Genomic DNA, 19220 nt, shown 5'->3' with positions numbered 1-19220 from the left:
TTCCACATATCCACGGAAGGAGACGGAGGAAATGTCTGAGCACAGCCCCCCCCTACGCATCAATTATTCAGTCGTCCTGCTCCGTGTTAATGCTTGTGTTTCGCTGAACACGGAGACTCTGGACTATATTAAGACTTGGATCCCTTTGAAAACATCACAGAACTACTGAGAATATTACATCTCTTCTATCTCTTTCTCTCTCTCTGAGACGAGGTTGGGAGAACAGTACGAACGGCTGTAATTGTGGTACAATACGGTGTTTCTTTTGTTTACTTTCAGGACTCTAATGTGAAAGTAATACTTTGGAGAGTCTTGTCTGTTAGTGAAATGTACATGCAGAAATATACAAATAAATACAGTGTGCTGTGCAGCAGGAGAGACTGGGGTCCATTAGGGCATCTATATACGTTTCTCATGTCCTGCGGAGCAGCAGCCACCTGCGTCCTGCATGTCCATGTGGACATACTGTATATGGCTACTGGACATGCAGGACATGATATTGTGAGGAGTGAGATCCAGCAGGGGAAATCCACACCAGTGGGGCATGCTGGTCTGTGGGTCACACAACCGTACAAGGGCAAAGGAGAGGCAGAGGACCATCGTACTAACCGCCTGCGTGTGTGTGTGTGTGCGTGTGTGTGTGTGTGTGTGTGTGTGTGTCTGTGTGTGCGGGAGTGTGGCACTGCCAGCTGGAGATTTAAATATAGAGCAGAGTGGACTCGAGGAACACGAGTGCACTAGTAGATCTCAGCAGATTTCTCTCAGCTTTGTGATGACAGATGAGCCTGGAGAGGATGAGGATGAGGATGAGGATGATGATTAAAGTTGGGTTGATCTTTGTAAAGATGAGACTGGTGCTCGACAATCCTCCACAATCATTTTGCTGTTTGCAGATTAGGCACGATGTCACAGGTTTGATGGACATGGCTGTGCTGCAGGTAAGGTGCAGGGGCAGTGGGGCAGTAGGCTGTGTGCAGGCGGGGTTAAAGGGCATTCTAGACGCACGCTTTGGACTCTCGCCCCGCCGTGCGCTGAAACAGAAACATGCCGGTGCACATTCCACATGCATGCACATTAACTGCAGTGACGTGGTTCTTTCACCTCCTGTAATCTCAGTTTGGATTGAGATGGATTATTGGATTACCTTCCACAAGGAGAAGGACAGACTACCAGAGAGAAAGAACCAATAAAGACGATATATTATCACGTATTATTACGCACCCTTCCTCTTGTCATCTGGGATGGTTGGAATATTCAAATTACTCTGAGTTTCTCGTGCTTTTGTGTTTTTTGTCGCTTTTTTTGTTTCCCAGTTACTCCTTGTTGTAAAGTGTGTGAACCCGTGTCTTTTCATCGAGCTCAGAAACCTCTCAAGCTTTCATCGAGCTTATCGAAAGGATTCTTTGTTACGTTTTTGTGGACTTTCTCCTGCTGCACGAGGTAAAGAAAGACCAGGACTGTCCACGGCAGAAGCTGATAAAGAAATGACAGGATGACGTCCAGAGAGGGACCGGCTTCGCGTGCACAAAGGAACACGCCATCGTCATGTCTGAGAGGAAGCAGCAAAAACTACAGGCTCGTTCTGTGTGAGAGAACGGGAGCTTCCTCAAGAGAGAGAGAGAGAGAGAGCGAGAGAGAGACATGTTGTTTGTTGGGTTGAATGCAGATTCATTTAGGGCATTCAGACGATGAGCTGGCAACAGAAGTAGGCTAAATAACCCCCCCCCCCGTCAAACGGCCTCTTGTCCATCGGGCAGCATGAGGGGGACGAGGAATGTCCACGGGACTAAAACGTGAACTAAAAGTTGTCGCCCCACTGACAAAGACCAGAAGAACCTTGCGTCCCGGTGTTTGTAGGTTTCCTTTCTTTCTCTCTTTTTAACCCAATTTACAGATTACCCGGTTACCCGGTTACCTGGTTACCCGGTTACCCGCTTAGGGTTAGGGTTTGTGCATCATTGTGCATCTCTCCTGTTAAATGCAACTCATGCACAACACATTCCTTTGTACGTTTGGATACACATGAGCAGGTGTTTATTTCTGTGTGTGTGTGTGTGTGTGTGTCTCACACACACACACACACACACAAACCTACAATGGTTGTGCACCTCCACCTGCAGAGGCCGAGCTGGAATCAGAAGCGTCTCAGCAGCAGGACTTTAGGAATGTGTGCGACTGAAAATCAGAAATCGGGAGCTCAGCCTGCTGCTGCCCATTTTCTCTATGATCCATCTCCAACGCCGATCCAACGGGGCCGCCGCCCCGTTTGCCCTCAGAGAATTGTATCAGGACTGGGCTGAACCGGGCCAAAAGCCAATCACGACACGAGTCGACTGGCGGACAGACGGCTTTATGGACAAAGATTCCAGTTCCTGCAGAATCAAAGTGTTGCAGATGCAGCAGAATAATGTTGAAGTGACAATTAAAGAGACCAAGAATAAATTGAGTGAGACACTATACAGGGGAGGGTGTGTGTGTGTGTGTGTGTGTGTGTGTGCATTCGTCAGAGGGGTGACTAGGTTCAGCAGGTCCCATGTTGGATGCGAGGCTTGCGAGTGTTCAGGCGCTAGAATCCTGACCATCGTCTATATCAAGCGCCGGCTCGGGTTTCAGCCCCGCCCGGCGATGAAGGATTATTCTGACAAAGACGCATTCTGGCCAGCCTGAAATAACTCATCCATCGTTGCTCCGACTTCTGTACACTAATGAAGAGCAAAGGGAGGGAGAGAGGGGGGGGGGGGGTGCACCCCTTGCCCCCCAGGGTCGGCTAAGCGAAGCTAAGTAACCGTAGCGTGAGCTAATTCATCAACACAAGGCTGTAAAGCTGTTCAGGCAACAGTTTCCTGTTTCACACACAGACCTTTGAATCGGCGTTTCAAAGAGGTGCACCTCTGAGGTCATGACCTCCTCTTACATAATGAGGGTCACTGCTCCGTACGCCAACAGTAAATCTGACCAGGCAGCCGTTGAGCCAAAGAGTTGATCAGATTTAGTCTGTAAATCAAGGTTGGCAGCATATTTAATTTTAGATCAAGTTCTGCGTCAAGCCGAATATTATTATCCCGGCAGACGCAGGCTCTGCTTTGGCATCGGGTTCGATTTACTCGCTGCACACGCTGGAAATGTAAACGCTAACACGATGACTTACGTCTGGGCTAAAGGGTTCCGGTAACTCTCAGGACTCACACGTGACAATAAGATAGAAGATTCATGAAGGAAGCGTTCCGCCAAGTCGAGCGCAGAGCTTCCGGGAAGCGAGGCGCTACGGTGAACAGGTCCGATCTCAGCTCGGGCTCTCAGCAGCCACGGTTCCCGGAGGATGATCAATATTTGAGGATCAATGTCTGAATGTTTTTACATGCTTTTTTGTCACTGGAATGGAACCAGCAGCTTTTAAACGCGCTTCCCTCACCGGCACTTTGGCTGCGCTGCGGTGTTCATATACATTTATACGTTCAATACATTTATCCAATAGCAACGTTGTTTCTGCATTTTAAAGGGCTCTGAGATTTACGTGAACTGATCAAGCACTGGTGTTGGAGTGAAGCGTGTCGCCTGAGCAAGCGGAGTCGAAGAGGCAGCCCACAGTCCTATTTATAGCCTGGCCTCTCAAAACCAGAATGTAATGGTTGCACATGAGTTATAAACTGCTAAACATTCGCTTGTTCTTTCAAAAACCTATTTTTATTAGTGCCTGATATGAAGCTTCTTACTATACATTAATGAGAGTCCTGCTTTTGGGGCAACAAACTCAAAGCAAAGCGTCGCGAAATGTGACCTTCAAACATTCCCACACTGCGCCGAGGCATCGACAATGAACCATTTAAACCCTCAAAGCAGTGAGGCTTGATCTACACAATATCCATATGCTTCAATACCAGCTGAGAGCTGATCTCAGGGTCTGGTGCGCCATCTACTGGCTGTAAGAGGCGCTGCAAAGAACGGTACTAATTCTTCAGTGAGTAAAAATGACTCATAAAACATGATGAAACTGCAGTGATGACTGCCACAATTAATAATGATATACCTAATATTTAATAATAAACGATTGTGAAGTAATAATCTAATATTATAATCATCTTATATTTATTAAGAATGTTAAACCAGAGGCCAATTCAACTTCTGGAGGAAATTATATTAATTTACAACCAGGTATATTTATTTTATATTTTCCATCTGAAAATTCAACTATTGTAAAGCCTGAGGCTAACATGTAGTCACGTAAAAATGCCATATTGAATTTGTATTCTATGTAATTGATTACATTTGCACTTTTATTTCAGTGCTTCTTTTCAGAAACATGAAGACACAGAGTGTAAGTCTCGATGTTCCGAAAGTCTGAATGAGCATGATTGGTTGCTCGTCTGTGATCGATTGGTCTGTTTCTCTCCCCCCATGCCCCTGTCTGTCTCTCCCCTCCTGTCTCTCTCCCCCCATGCCCTGTCTAATCTCTCCCCTCCTGGCTGTCTCCCCCATGCCCTGTCTGTCTCCCCCCATGCCCTGTCTAATCTCTCCCCTCCTGGCTGTCTCCCCCATGCCCCTGTCTGTCTCTATTTTTCTTTTAGTAAACCTGTTTGCTTTCTTGATCCTGGCTCCTGTGCCTCAGATCGAATCGTTCCGATTCTGTCATGACCCAAACATTTGTCTGTTTTTGGTGAACGGTTACTCGTGACTGAAGATATTCACCTCCGGTCACCATAATATTGTTCTACAGAGAAGACGGCAGTCAAGAGTCCCATGAGACAGCTCCGCTGGAAAACCACCATACTTTCAATAAAAGACATCCTTCACAGTTCTGATGGGTCCGATGAACTCCAGAAGGTCCTCTCGGCTCGATAGGAAGTTAATTGTTCTACACTGTAGAACTTGCTCACGTACCAAAGCTTGGTTTTACGACACAACGCACCGGACAGCACATAAAAGCTGTGAGATCGAGCTGCAGCAGTCGTGACTTTCCTGCAGTGACACTTAGCAGCAGTCGAGCTCCGCGGACAGCTCAACGAGCCACATGCCCTTCGCCACTCCCACGTGAGACGTTCGAGTCCGACTTGGAAATAAATACACCGGCTGGCAGATCCATCGGGGCATTTTAATTCATGACATTCCATAGGGCGGTATCAGAGCGAGCCAACACATTAAAGTTGTAAGAATATTTAAATATGAAAAATAAGAATAAATTCGTGAACTTCTGACGAAGTTCCGAACCGGTCGCGCGTCTCCTTTAAGCGGCCATGACGTCATCTGTAAAGCCTGCTTCTCTGTGATCGTCGGAAAGTGAGCTGGCTTCGGTGAGCCGCCGGAGTTCCTCCTTCCTTCTTTTATTTGTTTTCAGTTCAGGGTTCCGTCTTTTCACACAGACGGTTCAACGTTACCGATTCAGAAGCTCCGGGGACGGTTTAATGGATGTTTTAAAAAAAGAAAGTTCCTGAACTGCTCTGTGAGGAACCGGCGGTCGGTGGCGATGGATAAGCTAAACGATAGCTGAGTTGTTAGCCGAGGATCATAGGTCAAGAATAGGATCAAGCTAGCATGCTAACGTTTAGCTAGATTAGCAGTTAGCCGCTAACTAAGTGACTTTCACGTTCAGCGTCAGAACTACTGGCGGTGCTGCCTCGGGCCTGGCTAACTTTAGCCGGTGAGTTTAGCGCAGGCCAGCTAGCCCAGCTAGCCCAGCTAAAAACGGATCGTTGGGCTCCTAGCGCAGACCAGGAGCATGCTACCCAACACGCAGAACCAGCCACTGTTTCCGAACCCGGCGGGGCAGCAGAACCCGACCGGTCAACAGAACCCTGGCGGTCAGTACCTCGCCTTTCATGCCAGACCCAACTTACAGATAAAGAAGAACGCCATCACAGATGACTACAAGGTAACCAGCCAGGTGTTGGGGCTGGGCATCAATGGCAAGGTGCTTGAAATCTTCCAGAAAAGGACTGGAGACAAGTATGCGCTGAAGGTAAGTTCTAGTCCTAGAACTAACCAGAGACCTGGAAGAGTTCAGCCTCGTTGTGTTTCCACAAGTCTCATTAAGACCAGTGTTAATTCAGGATGTCCTGCTGTGAGACGGGGAGTCCGGTTCCAGGTTCTCAATGTGCTGACATGATGGACTGTTGACGTTGAGCTACACATGAAGTCCATGTGGATCACCCAGCCGGTGTCGGACACGCATCATCATCATCAGGATGAACGGTCGACATAACCGATTTGCTGATCCACATGCGAGCGTCACTAACGGTGGCGTTTAGAGCTCGCTGCTGGACGGGCGTCGGTGTTGACATCAAAGCTGTCAATCAGTTTATTGTCAGTGAGGGATTGTCCTCGGTGAAGTCGGGCTACGTCTTAGGGAAGCCATCAATGACTGAATACTATTTCAGTCATTTCTGCGGGTCACAGTGGAAAGCTTTTACAAAATAGTGTTCCATCAGTGCTCTCCTTTCCTTAAACCGGAAATGCCTATTTTCCTGATCTCGTACTGGCGATAATTTGAAAAAATAGCAAGCTCTCCAACCAACGATGTCTCGCGCCACAAGACTGTCCACGATGATCCTGTGCTGTAAAGGCAACAGGTGGCGCGACGTTTGCTGACTTTGCAGCGCTGCTCGAGCGTACCACAAGGACGACTTCCCAAAACGATAACGGCCGTTCTCACAGCAGGATGTGAGCGAGGACTCTCAGTCCAAGATGAAATCCTGACAAAGAGGAACTGCCTGAACGTGACGACACAAGTTAAGCAAGATCCCTCAGCATCGGAAAAGCCGTCTGTTTGGAGGGCAGCGAATCCAGGAATCCAGATCCATTTTATTGGTTAAGTGATGTGTTTGAAAGGAGGGACTTTATTTATATGAAGCTAGCATGTACGTAGCGTTAGCTGATTATATTGATTTAGCATTGTTCCTGATTGTTTGCTTCCTGTAAATGCTGCAACATCGATGTAGTTCTGTTGTGATACGCCAGCTCTGTTTGACAGCGCTAACATTGCACCACGTTCGCTTGAACCTTTGGACAGTTTGTGGTTTTCTTTGGACTCCTTCCTCCTCTGCTCCTCCATTGTTGTGCTCTTCTCCATCTTTCTCTGTGTTCGCTCTGCTTGCTCTGCGGCGCTTGGCTTTCCCCTGGACATGCTCGGGCCGCTTCCCCTAGGGTGCGGGAACAAGCCTCACTTAAAGTTCTTCAGCACTTTATGGCTGATATTAATACGCTATTTTTTTATGCCCCCGATTATCTCAGTGAACCAATGAACATCCTCGTTGTTCCAGTCCTGACTTCAGCTCCATCTCATTTATTGTATCAATGGGGTTTAGATTAGAGATCCTCAATCCTTCAACGCCAGCGTTTATTAGAATACACGGTTCTGTTGGGGAAGAGAGGTCTGCATATAAATCTGTGAATGTCCTACACAGTATTGTGAATGTCCTACACAGTATTGTGATTGTCCTACACAGTATTGTGAATGCCCTACACAGTATTGTGATTGTCCTACACAGTATTGTGAATGCCCTACGCAGTATTGTGAATGCCCTACACAGTATTGTGAATGTCCTACACAGTATTGTGAATGTCCTTCGCAGTATTGTGAATGCCCTACACAGTATTGTGATTGTCCTACACAGTATTGTGATTGTCCTACGCAGTATTGTGAATGTCCTTCGCAGTATTGTGAATGTCCTACACAGTATTGTGATTGTCCTACACAGTATTGTGAATGTCCTACACAGTATTGTGATTGTCCTACACAGTATTGTGAATGTCCTACACAGTATTGTGAATGCCCTTCGCAGTATTGTGAATGCCCTTCGCAGTATTGTGAATGTCCTTTGCAGTATTGTGATAGTCCTACACAGTATTGTGATTGTCCTACACAGTATTGTGATTGTCCTACGCAGTATTGTGATTGTCCTTCGCAGTATTGTGAATGTCCTACACAGTATTGTGATTGTCCTACACGGTATTGTGAATGTCCTACACAGTATTGTGATTGTCCTACGCAGTATTGTGAATGTCCTACGCAGTATTGTGAATGTCCTACGCAGTATTGTGAATGTCCTACGCAGTATTGTGAATGTCCTACGCAGTATTGTGACTGTCCTACGCAGTATTGGGTGAGCATGTGATGTGTTGTCCTCGTCCTAGCCTGCCTCGGGGAATCGACACCCTTTGACATTGTGGCTTGTGCCAGAGACAGAGCTCTATGCCCTGTGCTGATTTATCTTCCTTTATAAGTATCCTGCCTCGTGCCCGTTGTCAAAGAGTGTTAGGCATCTGCAGATATCAAATTACACGTGCTGCATAGACACACAGGACGCAAGGTTATTAGGAACAATCAAGTTAAGGACACATTTTGAATAAAAATAGCATCCAATGGTTTGAGAACGCTAAAGGAACGCTTGTGTGGCTCTGTGGGTCCAGTTTGGTTTATGCATCTATTCGGCACACTTGACTTTAGGGGACGCTCACCCAAGCATGGGGTCGGCTTGTCTTTGTTTTTGCTTACTAACCCTAACTCCATCAGATCACCCTTCACTGCTGCCTGCTGGAGTTTCATAGAGCTTCACCTGAAAAGGAGCCAGTAGAGGTGATATAATGACACGGTGACTAAATATTTTCCCCACACTTGAGTGAGTCGTTGACATTGCGTTTTCTGAAATGTGGAAGTCACTGCAGTGAAGCAAACGCACCTGCCGAGGGTTAGCCGAGAGAAGAGGAACTGGAAGCATGGGGTCGTTCTCATTTATGGATTTTGCTTTTCTGAATTAATACTACTTGAACAAAGTAAGACGATGCTCAAATTCTTTGTGCCCACCACACACTAAATATAAGTGCGTCGGCGTCCACACCTTTCAGCACGTCTGATTAATGAGAGCCAAGTCTCATCTTCAGTCGTGAGATTATGACTCAGTTTCTCCCAGAAATGTTATTAGGCCATTTGGCAAGTGTCTTCTGATCAGGTTTAGCAGCCTCTCAGGTGAGTGACGAATGCTGAATGAAATGCACTAGTTTCACTCTTTGGTCCGTTGCGCACCATAAGCTACCAATCCACTACTTTTACTGCACAGTTAGATCCACACTAAAACAGAGGAAGGAATAAACGGAATATCCTGAATGTAGAGAAGTTACCTTTGTGGTGACCTGCTTTCAGTTATTTATTTTTCTAACCACACCCTGATGAGAACTGCGTCTCATTTCAGGAAGAGCAACACATCATCCTACTATTCTACCCAGAAACCAGTCGAGCTTGATCAACATGATATGTAATTAATTTATCTTTGCCTGCAGCAGTTTTCTGACAGATACACAGGGGGTCGTCGACCACAACCACAATTGGTTCCGAGGGTTTTGTAGTAAGCCCACTTGGTTGTAGATCGGCCCATGTTAAATTACCGTTAAATGTATTAGGCTGTGTCGTGTAATGGGGAGTAGAAAGAGACATTTTCCTCTTGGTAGACGTCGTGAGTGAGACCCCAGAAACCCCAGAAACTGTCACGCATTCGAGTTGCTCGCTTTCTGGTGTGTCGTAAGTTGGCGAACCCCTGTATCAAATGTATTTATTTTTTTACATTATTTTTGGGACAACTTTTGAGTTGGCGAGAATTATACTAAAATAGTTGGGGGTTTGACTTATTGGTTTGGGATGCGCCATGTTTGTTCGTACTTTGCCAGCAGGAAACACCTTAATGTTGAGGTGGATACAGGTACACTCTGATTGGTTAATTATTTTCAGGTTGTAAAATGCCAGACAGTGGCAGCTCACTTGGTTGTCCATGGCCTATGGACCATTGGATCTGGTTCCGGATCATTATCTGGATCTGTGAGATAAATATATTGAACAACATTTATGCTAATCATAAAGAAATCTATCGAACAAGTAATACTTCTTTTTAGCTGGGTGGTGGATTTGCCTCTGTTACGGTATTCATATAATTTTGTATGTTTATAGTATGAAGGCTCCATAACAGGAATCACAAACTAGGTATAGTGACTATGTATTAAGAAAATGTGCAATTGTTCTTGAAGCATCTTTGTTGCCTGTGGAGCTGTAGGCTAGAGGGCCATGTTGATTGGTTTGCTGTCATGCAACCCTGTGTTTGTGTCTTTCTGTGTAGAAGTAAGTGCCCTTATCTTCAGGGAGTGGAATATTTGCCATTTGGTTCGCTGTTACACAGAAATGGACCCAGGGTCTTGTAAAATTACACCTGGTGAAAGAAGTGTTCTCCCCTTTCTGTATTATTTTCCTCTTGTTGGACTGATGAACTGTTGAACTGATACTGTTTACACCATTAAAAGATGTTTTTCTCCCTTCTGATCATGTCTGTGGGACATTTTTCACAAACCGATTAGTTAAAGCTCTGCTAAATGTCTACCTTTGGTAATTATTGACCTTTGTGTTGTAAGATCCTCTGTCATCATATGATTTACTGGATTGCAGTTAATGTAGGCTGTGATTGGGAGCCGATAACTCATCCCTACCTTGACCTCGTAAAAAAAGGTACCGGTACTTCCCTTTTTGTTGGGCTGAATGTGGTTGAAAGGATGTGGTTTTGTAGTTGTGATAGATAACCTAGAGATATCTTATAACCTGTGATGCGCAGTACTTTCCAATGAACTTAATGGGCTACCAAGAGACATCATTGCTAACTTTAAACATGCAGGACTGGTTATCGCCGAACCCTTCTTTCTTTTTTCATTTTTCTACTTGGTTCTCATTAGTTCTGAATAAGGTAGCAAAATGTTTGAAGAATGTTCTTCATAAATCAGAATTCTTATTCATGGTGATGTCTCAACTCGACCCAACTCTGCTCACCTTTTCTGATTTCTGTCTTCATTAATACATCGACATAAAAGTACACAATCCTGGGGGTTGTGGTACTGTGAATATCAAAGACACACAGTACTGCATATAAATGACAGAAGACTAAAGTAGTGCAGTGACAGTATTGGTAACAGCCATCCCATGTTTAGATGTTGCTTTTTCACTGTGGTACAAAGATAAGGAAGCCAGCTGGTTAGTTGTGCACCGGTAACAAGTTGCTTGTGGAAAGGTAACAAAACCTTTAGTGCCAGCATCTATAAAAGTGACTAATGTTTAATCGGGGCAAACAGAAGCGCCAGAATGACTTTGATGGGGCTGCTGACGGAGTCTGGGATGTTACCGGTAGCTCGGACTCACTGGACTGTGTTCACTCGGCTTGCTCTGCAGCTCTTGGCTTCCCCTCTTGTGCAGAAACATGCCTTGCTTAAAGTTCTGGGCGCTGCGCGGCAGAACTTTATAAATCGTTTTAATACGCAACACTAAACGAATCCTCAAGGCAACAGATTGTAATTCAAAGCTTTTCTTGAAGCGAATTATTCGATTTAATCGATGAATCGTCAGCTCTGGTGGATTGTTTGAAGCTGGATAGATGTGTCGGTACGCTGTCAGAAGATTTAAGAAAGAAATGTGTGCTTAAACACGGAGGCCTGTGCTCTACATTCGATTGAAAGAGCTTCTTCACTGAGATTCATTTATCAGTTACTTTGGCTTTCTGAGCACTCGTTGCTCTGTGGAATGAAAAGTGTCTGAAAAATGTAATTGAACCACAAATGTGAGGAAAGGAGTTTGAGAAACATTTCTCTGGTTTGGACTGTCAAAACTCCATATCATATTTAGACTCTTGTCCAGCAGAGGGCAGCACTTCACCACTTTAATCTTCACTTCCTTCGCTGTGACCGATTTCTCAATTTAATTTTGGGTAACACATGCTGACCAGGAACGATGTCAACAGATGATCGACCTCTGCCAAATGTTACGTGAAGAAAAAGAACCATTAAAGTGTCATTGTAACATCACCCTGTCCTTCTGTCCAGATGCTGCAGGACTGTGCCAAAGCCCGTCGGGAAGTGGAACTCCACTGGAGGGCGTCGCCTTGTGCCAACATCGTGCGCATCGTTGATGTGTATGAGAACCTGTACCAGGGAAGGAAATGTCTGCTTATTGTTATGGAGTGGTGAGTACGTGCACACATGCAAGCACACAGCGGGCTACACCCCGGACCCATCGCCAGCGGGCCACACGTAGAGACAACCATTCACGCTCACATTCACACTTATGGACAATTTAGTGTAACCAATACGCCTGAGTTGCATGCTTGGAGCATTTCATTCACAAATTCACAGCAACCACCAGAAGGAATTGAAGAGGAATGCAGTGCAGACGTTGGCAGAAATACTAATTGTGAACTGTAAATAGTGTGAATATGAAGATGACCTGGAGCTAGAAAAAGCAGTTTTGTCAGTTGAACTTGCTGTAAAGCTCAAGTCATTCCATGGCTGGTGTAATTCTACTTGAGTCTGATATTCTGGCTAAACGCCTGTAGGTTTTAGACGGGAGAAGAGTCTGGGTTTCTCTATGTAGAGGTGAAGTTACTTGTTCTAGGCACATTTCAGCCCTGTTAATTATTGTAAATGGCTACATGACCTTGTGATCGACTCATTTCTTCTAAATGAGTTTAGTATCTCTTCCTCGCCGCTTTATTTCCATGTCGCAGCATTTTAAACCACCGAGTTGTCACACGTGCACTCCTTAGGCTTGTGGTTACCGTTGTGGTGCAGAGAGACGCACTCAAATGTAAAAGGACAGCATCTGATGAGAAAACAAGTTCAGTGTGAATAGAATAAAGCACAAAGGAAAATGTGGCACATGTGATTATGAGCGATTCATATCTTCTGCAGGCTGTAAAGTTTACAATGATGGGACAGATTTTGAGGAATAATATTGTGACGTGCCCGTTCCACGTGCGTCACCCTGACTGGACATTTTGCTGCTCTGTTCCCACGCTGCTCTTAGAGATCCAGTTGTAGCAGTCGTTGTGTTGTCTGCATTAAAAGCACCATATCAAGATATTTAGATTTACACAGAACACCTTTACTCCTGCTTTTAACCAGTCACTTCATTGTAGAAATATTCTAGTTGGATGGTAGCAATACTTCAAATGTCATAATGGAGAGAACTAAACAGTTAAATGCATCACGTTGTGCCGGTGTCTCTGGAACACGATGAGGAACGCAAACACTGCCAGAGTCAGACTGAGCGCTGAAATGAGTAATAGTGTACCCTTTCTTATAAGGACAAACCTTACTTTCATTAAATTGGTTTAAAAGCACGTTAAAGAACAAGGGCTTATCAGTTTATTTAAATAAGTGATCCATTTTGTGCACTTTCAACCCATAAAAATCATTTATTTTTATACTTAGTTCTGGTGTGTCTTTCTATTCACTTCTTAAAGATTGTCTGTAAAATAATAGCTTCTGTATCGGGTAACGTGCTAATGTTGTCCTCTACAGACTGTTTTCTCAAGCATTTATATTTAATCCTTTAATGTTTCTGCTTTGATGGCGTCAGAAGTGCAACACACATAAGTTGAGCATCTATTCCGCCAAACACTCACGCCTCAACTCGAGACGTTTTCGGAGAGGCAGAGACCGAATGTTTATCCCACAAGCACAAAAGAAAAAGTGCCTGACTGGCAAGAAAAGCCTCAGCAGGGCTGAGAAAGTGCCTTTCTGTTTCTCACATTGCACCTCAGTGTTAGGGCACGGTGGCTCCAGGTATTGCCCTCGTCTCAATATGCAAAATGTGAGAAGATGCTGATTGATTTGGAGAGGTGTGAGGCACGCTGTGGTTTGGCAGGGCTCGTCGCTCTTCCAGGTCCGCCGTTCCTGCCGTCTTGTTTTGCATCGGCGTGTACTCCAACTCTTACACAAGCACACAAATGAGCCAAATGATTAAACCTGAAACTCACTCAGTCATGATGAGAAAACAACTAAACGAAACTTACAGAATGCATTGAGGGTGAATTCTTCCTTGGGCGTTTGAGCTGGGGCTACTGAGGCTAGTGGCGGCTAGTGGCGGCTAGTGGCGGCTAGCGTTGGGGTTGATTTGGCTGTTTGACCCTGTCGATGGAAAAGCTGAGTGTAATAATTCATCATCCTTAATCACAAACGGAGAAGACGCATCTTCGTTCTCTTGAAACCGTGGCATGATCAACTCCCGTGTAACAGAATGGTAGTATCACAGGCTCGTCATATTAAGCTTGTACCACATGTTTTGAGTGTACTTTTTGTGGTTTTCACTGTTTCAGCCATTAAATTACTCGCCAGGAAAAAGCTGTCATATCTGGTTTAATTTTTCTCTGTAGCATTTTGTATATGGAAAAGATTACTCACCTGACCTCTAACGTAGTTGTGTTACGCGCACGCACACGCACACACACACACACACAAATGCTGAAATCACTGTAGATCGATCGCATTGGGCGGTTCGTCCAGTCCAGGCTTGTTTCATTGATTTAGATCTTGGCTTTTCTGTTTCGGGGTTGATTTTCTACGTTGTTTATTGCAGCATGGACGGCGGCGAGCTTTTTAGTCGAATCCAAGACCGAGGCGACCAGGCCTTCACAGAGAGAGGTAATATTCATTCATCTTACTCACTTTGACATGTGCAATATTACGTAACATTATTGTTGATTATTACTTCTGCTGCTGCCATAGAATAATTGACCTTTCCGTCAGACACGCCCACATGACTTGGTAGACCAATCATGACGCTACACGTGCATCTGTTTCTGTTCGCCTCCCGTGCTTGGGTTTGCATGTTACTTAACTTAACTTAATTCAGTGACGCCGCGCCTTTTAAAAGACCTCGTCTCTTTTCTTCAGAGGCTTCTGACATCATGAAGAGCATCGGCGAGGCCATCCAGTTCCTGCATGCCATCAATATTGCACACCGAGACGTTAAGGTTTGGCTCAACATTTTAAGTGCTCTTTATTTTTGTTGAGTAATAAAGACCTTGCCGTAACATTCTGGATGACCTTTGTAGTTTTAGCTAATGTCTTGTGCCCTTGTGTCTGGCTTCCTGAACCCCCCCTGCAGCCCGAGAATTTACTCTATTCCACCAAGAGGCCCAACGCACTGCTCAAACTCACAGACTTTGGCTTTGCCAAGGAGACCACCTCACATAACTCTCTGGCCACGCCCTGCTACACGCCTTACTATGTTGGTAAGTACCTGCCTTTTCATATCTTACATTCTCTGCACTCATTGCTTATAAATAAAATGAACAAAGTATTTCTCTACCCCTTTGTCCCTCGCTTTGTCTGCAGCACCAGAAGTCCTTGGCCCAGAGAAATATGACAAGTCATGTGACATGTGGTCGTTGGGTGTCATTATGTATATCCTGTAAGTAAAATCAGAATCCTTCATCACATAGCATTACCAATCGATTGTTGTAGCTAAAGCTGCACTTTGAAACCGTTAACAGGCTGTGTGGATACCCTCCATTTTATTCTAACCACGGTTTAGCCATCTCTCCTGGAATGAAGAAGAGAATCAGGATGGGCCAGTACGAGTTCCCCAACCCTGAGTGGTCTGACGTGTCAGAGGAAGGTCAGACTCGACGGCTTCACTAAACCTGACCAAAAGCCAGTTGTGTTGTTTGTAGAAAGATAGCATTCCTTAAAGTAATATTGAATTTATTTTATATAGATATATAGCACCTGCTATTTACTGTTCTGATGGTAAAAACACTGTCATAAGCAAGAAATAATGTTGTATAACAATAGAATAGTTTAGCAGGAATGCTAACGCAAGTGTTACGTTAGCTTGACTTGGTTTGACCTGGGGGTTCACCCGGCCTGCATCTCCAGGTTGTAACTACCGCTCAGAGGAGTGCGTTTCAATGGGCTGATAATCAATTCTGCTTGTACTTTTCCTCCTTGCAGTATTTGAAATAACGAATGAACTGCCCTGCTAATTATACACGCTAAAAACGACTTTCAATATGTAGCAGACAAACAAGGAAATGTTTGGTTTTCATCAGCCACAACTTAAAGGCGTTGAATCACACGCACCTCCTAACTTTATATTATGTATGCTTAATGTATAGAAACTAAAATATGTCATTCAGTCTAAACCTAATAAAAGTAGAGAACAAGGGATAGCCGGTGTTTCTTTAGCCTTTTTATATTTTTGCAGCTAAACAGCTAATTCGGACCCTCCTTAAGACTGAGCCGACACAAAGAATGACCATCACAGAGTTCATGAATCATCCGTGGATCAACGTAAGTGCCCCCCCCCCTCCCCCCCGTCGATATGTGTCCGTCTCCACAGTGAAGTGAGATCTGGATGTCTTTCTGCATTTCTTTCAAGCAATCAATGGAGGTGCCCCAGACCCCGCTTCACACCAGTCGGGTGCTGAAGGAAGAGAAGGACGCGTGGGAAGATGTCAAGGTGAGGAGCCCGGTTCTCTGCATCCCTCGTGGATTCATCAGCGATCAGAATGGCTCGATGTGGGTCGAAAGCAGGACGGGGTGTCTTTGTGTTCAGAGTGAGGTGGAGGAGGCAGTGAAGGAGCAGCTGCTTGCTGCCTTTCCCATAGTAGTTAAGGGAGGGGGGCTGAAACCCTTTTGACTTTGTGGATTTCAGGAGGAGATGACCAGCGCCTTGGCGACAATGAGGGTCGACTATGAGCAGATCAAGATCAAGACCATCGAAGACTCGACCAATCCACTGTTAACGAAGCGGAGGAAGAAAGCTAACACCATGGTGGAGCCGCCGTCTGCTGCCCGCTGAGCGTGCACGTGGGCATGCACGTCAAACTCGTTGTAAAAAGGAAGCAATAATCTGTCGAGCGGTGAGTCGCGTTTTGCATGGTGTTTTATTTTTCCTAATGTTTTTATTACTCTGCTCGGGCAGAAAGGGTCTTTAACCGTTTCACACCGGGAAGAGATTATGAATTCTACAAAAAGAGAGGGGGGGGGGGGGCAATGAGATCTCCCGCCCCTCCTTTCCCCAACTGTTCTCAGAGATGCTTGAAAGTCTGACTAGGATATGAAGCCTTAGCATTAGCATTAGTTAGCAGCCATTCTGTTTCACCTCGAGCCCCAAACCTGTGAATGTCAAATCAAACGGCTAAATCCCAAAAATACTCAAACTACGGAACGGTTATTGGTTCTAGCAGACATGGAAAGTAACCGATGGTCTTTTGAACTGACAAGTGGAATGTAAGGACTCTGTCCCTGACAGTTAGCCTCTCGGACTGTGAGTTTCTGTCGGCTCCAGCTCCTCGTTGTGAATGCTGCTCTCACACGGGGGCCGGAGGCCGGGGGCCATTCGGGCAGAGACCTCCGCCTTGGCTCCTCTCTCCTACCTCCATCTACGCTTGTTTTGTAGACGGGAGGGGGCCGCGGTGGCTTTTCTCCTGCATGTAGCTCCCCGGGGAGCTGGAGCCACATGAGAAAAGGCCTTACTGTGTGTTGCTAAAGCAGCAAATGACTCTGAACATGTAGCTCCTTTTAATTCAGGCTTTTACCGATGTTATGCTGCAGAGTTTATAACATTACCAGATTAGATTTCAGGCTCACGCTATGCAGACGTTTGTCGTTGTGAAATATTCCTCGGACCTTTCTCTTAGTGTTGGCGTTTGTTTCTCAGAGGGACGACAATGGGTAGCATTTGTACGTGTTTTATGCAAGCGGTGTCACCTCTTTAGGGAACGCCCGGCTCGGACTGGTGTTGATACCCTCATTGATTAGGAGGTTCAGTGCAAATAACCTGTTGCCATGTCAGTGTTCCTGAAGCTCACTAAGGATTAGAAAGTATTGAAGAGCTGCTCCTCGTCCTCGGAGCAGAATGTGATGTCATCAGACGGTCCCGGGTGTGATGGCTGCCTTCTCATTTGGGATTATGGGATGTGATCTTTGTTCAGTTTATCAGTTTGATTCACCCCAATTTGTAAAATCACGACTGTATCACTGGCACCTACAAATCTCTCACTGTAAAGATGTTCATTGAGTGTGTGTTACCATGCCCCCCCCCCCCCCCCCCCCCAACACTTTTCTAGTAGTGGAAGCACAGATGTCTTTTTCTTTTTCTTTTTTTCCTGTTCAGCTCCACCTGCTGTACTTTTGTCTGCTTCAGTTTCAGATTAAAAAACACATAAAAAAAACATAAAACTTTATCGTGTCTTTGTCTCAAAGTGATATTAAGTTAACTTGTACATGCTCGGAGTTTTTGGGTAACAGTAACGAGTATTCTGAGTGATATTAAATTCACTTGTACATGCTCAGAGTTTTTGGGGAACAGTAACGAGTATTCTGAGTGATATTAAATTCACTTGTACATGCTCTGAGTTTTTGGGTAACAGTAACGAGTATTCTGAGTGATATTAAATTCACTTGTACATGCTCTGAGTTTTTGGGTAACAGTAACGAGTATTCTGAGTGATAAGTTTTAGTGATTTAACTGTTTGAGATCTGTGTTGACAGAAAACATGTTATTACAGTTGTGTGTGATCCAGGCGCTTGTTATACACGCCATGTCCATGTGTTACACGTCTATTACCTCTTTTACTGAAATGTATTGACGCACATATTTCCTTCATATTTGAACTCTGCCTTTTCGTCTCGGTCACGTGTCCAGCGGTCCCTTTCGGAGAACCCAGGCGCGGCTCGTGATGCTCGCCTTGTATCACGAGTGAGTACTGGAATGTACACATTTGCGTAGCGAAACGGTTTGGTGGCATTGAGTCAGCGCAGATGTTTGCCAACACCGGGGAGTTGAGAGCAGTTTAGCTTCCCGCTAATGCAGAAGGTGCAGCTTTGAGTCATCTGGCAGGTGAATGAGGCGCTGACAGTGGCTCAACGAGAGTGGGGGGGTGGGGGGGTTGGACCCTGCGATACAGCCCTCAGGTTTTATTACCCCCGAAGCTGCAGCTATCGAGCAACACGAGTGGAAACCACGAAGAACCACAGAAGAACATCTGAAATCCCAAAACAAGAAAGGTGAAGACTGAACATGTAATCTTCGCGGAGCAGCCCTTTAAAAAGGGGGGGAGACGCATCATGATTCTCACCCAAACACATCCTCCCTGGCGAAGAGATGGCCCGTTACCGCGGTAACAAACCCCAGCTCAGACTGAACCGTCGAGGTGTTCACACGTCTTCTCACCAACACGGGACAACCGGATCATTCCGGCTGCCTCTGTGTAGAAACGCGTTTAAATATTTGAATGTCGTCGTTTACAGCGACTTCCGGGCTGATTTGGTATTCATGTGCTGCATATAAATATAAATGATATCTGTTAACACGTTTCATCCCAGAGGAGAGCTGCTTTTGGTCGAAAATCAAGTCGACCCCCCCCCCCCCCCCCCCCAATGTTTTCAATGAGAATGGCTGAAGAGACAAAACGTAA

At 45.4% G+C, this 19220-nt stretch overlaps 1 protein-coding gene across 1 annotated transcript; it reads left to right on the top strand.

The window, feature by feature from the left end:
• The first annotated feature begins 5285 nt into the window (after positions 1-5285).
• mapkapk2a (MAPK activated protein kinase 2a) lies at positions 5286-17968 on the top strand. The gene is made up of 10 exons (XM_068742843.1): positions 5286-5953; positions 11839-11978; positions 14372-14436; positions 14689-14768; positions 14903-15029; positions 15133-15208; positions 15291-15415; positions 16004-16089; positions 16178-16258; positions 16454-17968. Exons 1-10 carry the CDS (start codon positions 5714-5716, stop codon positions 16598-16600), a joined length of 1167 nt encoding a protein of 388 aa, XP_068598944.1. The 5' UTR covers positions 5286-5713; the 3' UTR covers positions 16601-17968.
• The last annotated feature ends 1252 nt before the right edge of the window (positions 17969-19220 follow it).

This window comes from Brachionichthys hirsutus, chromosome 8, assembly GCF_040956055.1.
Source record: "Brachionichthys hirsutus isolate HB-005 chromosome 8, CSIRO-AGI_Bhir_v1, whole genome shotgun sequence".
Classification (NCBI taxonomy): Eukaryota; Metazoa; Chordata; class Actinopteri; order Lophiiformes; family Brachionichthyidae; genus Brachionichthys; species Brachionichthys hirsutus.
This window is presented reverse-complemented; position numbering and strand designations above follow the sequence as displayed.

What these genes read in the sequence shown, in the direction of transcription:
- mapkapk2a (XM_068742843.1), top strand. Translation starts at nt 5,714, where the DNA reads ATGCTACCCAACACGCAGAACCAGCCACTGTTTCCGAACCCGGCGGGG. An exon ending in GAGACAAGTATGCGCTGAAG is followed by an intron (nt 5,954 to 11,838) that starts GTAAGTTCTAGT and finishes CCTTCTGTCCAG; the next exon opens with ATGCTGCAGGACTGTGCCAA. An exon ending in CCAGGCCTTCACAGAGAGAG is followed by an intron (nt 14,437 to 14,688) that starts GTAATATTCATT and finishes TCTTTTCTTCAG; the next exon opens with AGGCTTCTGACATCATGAAG.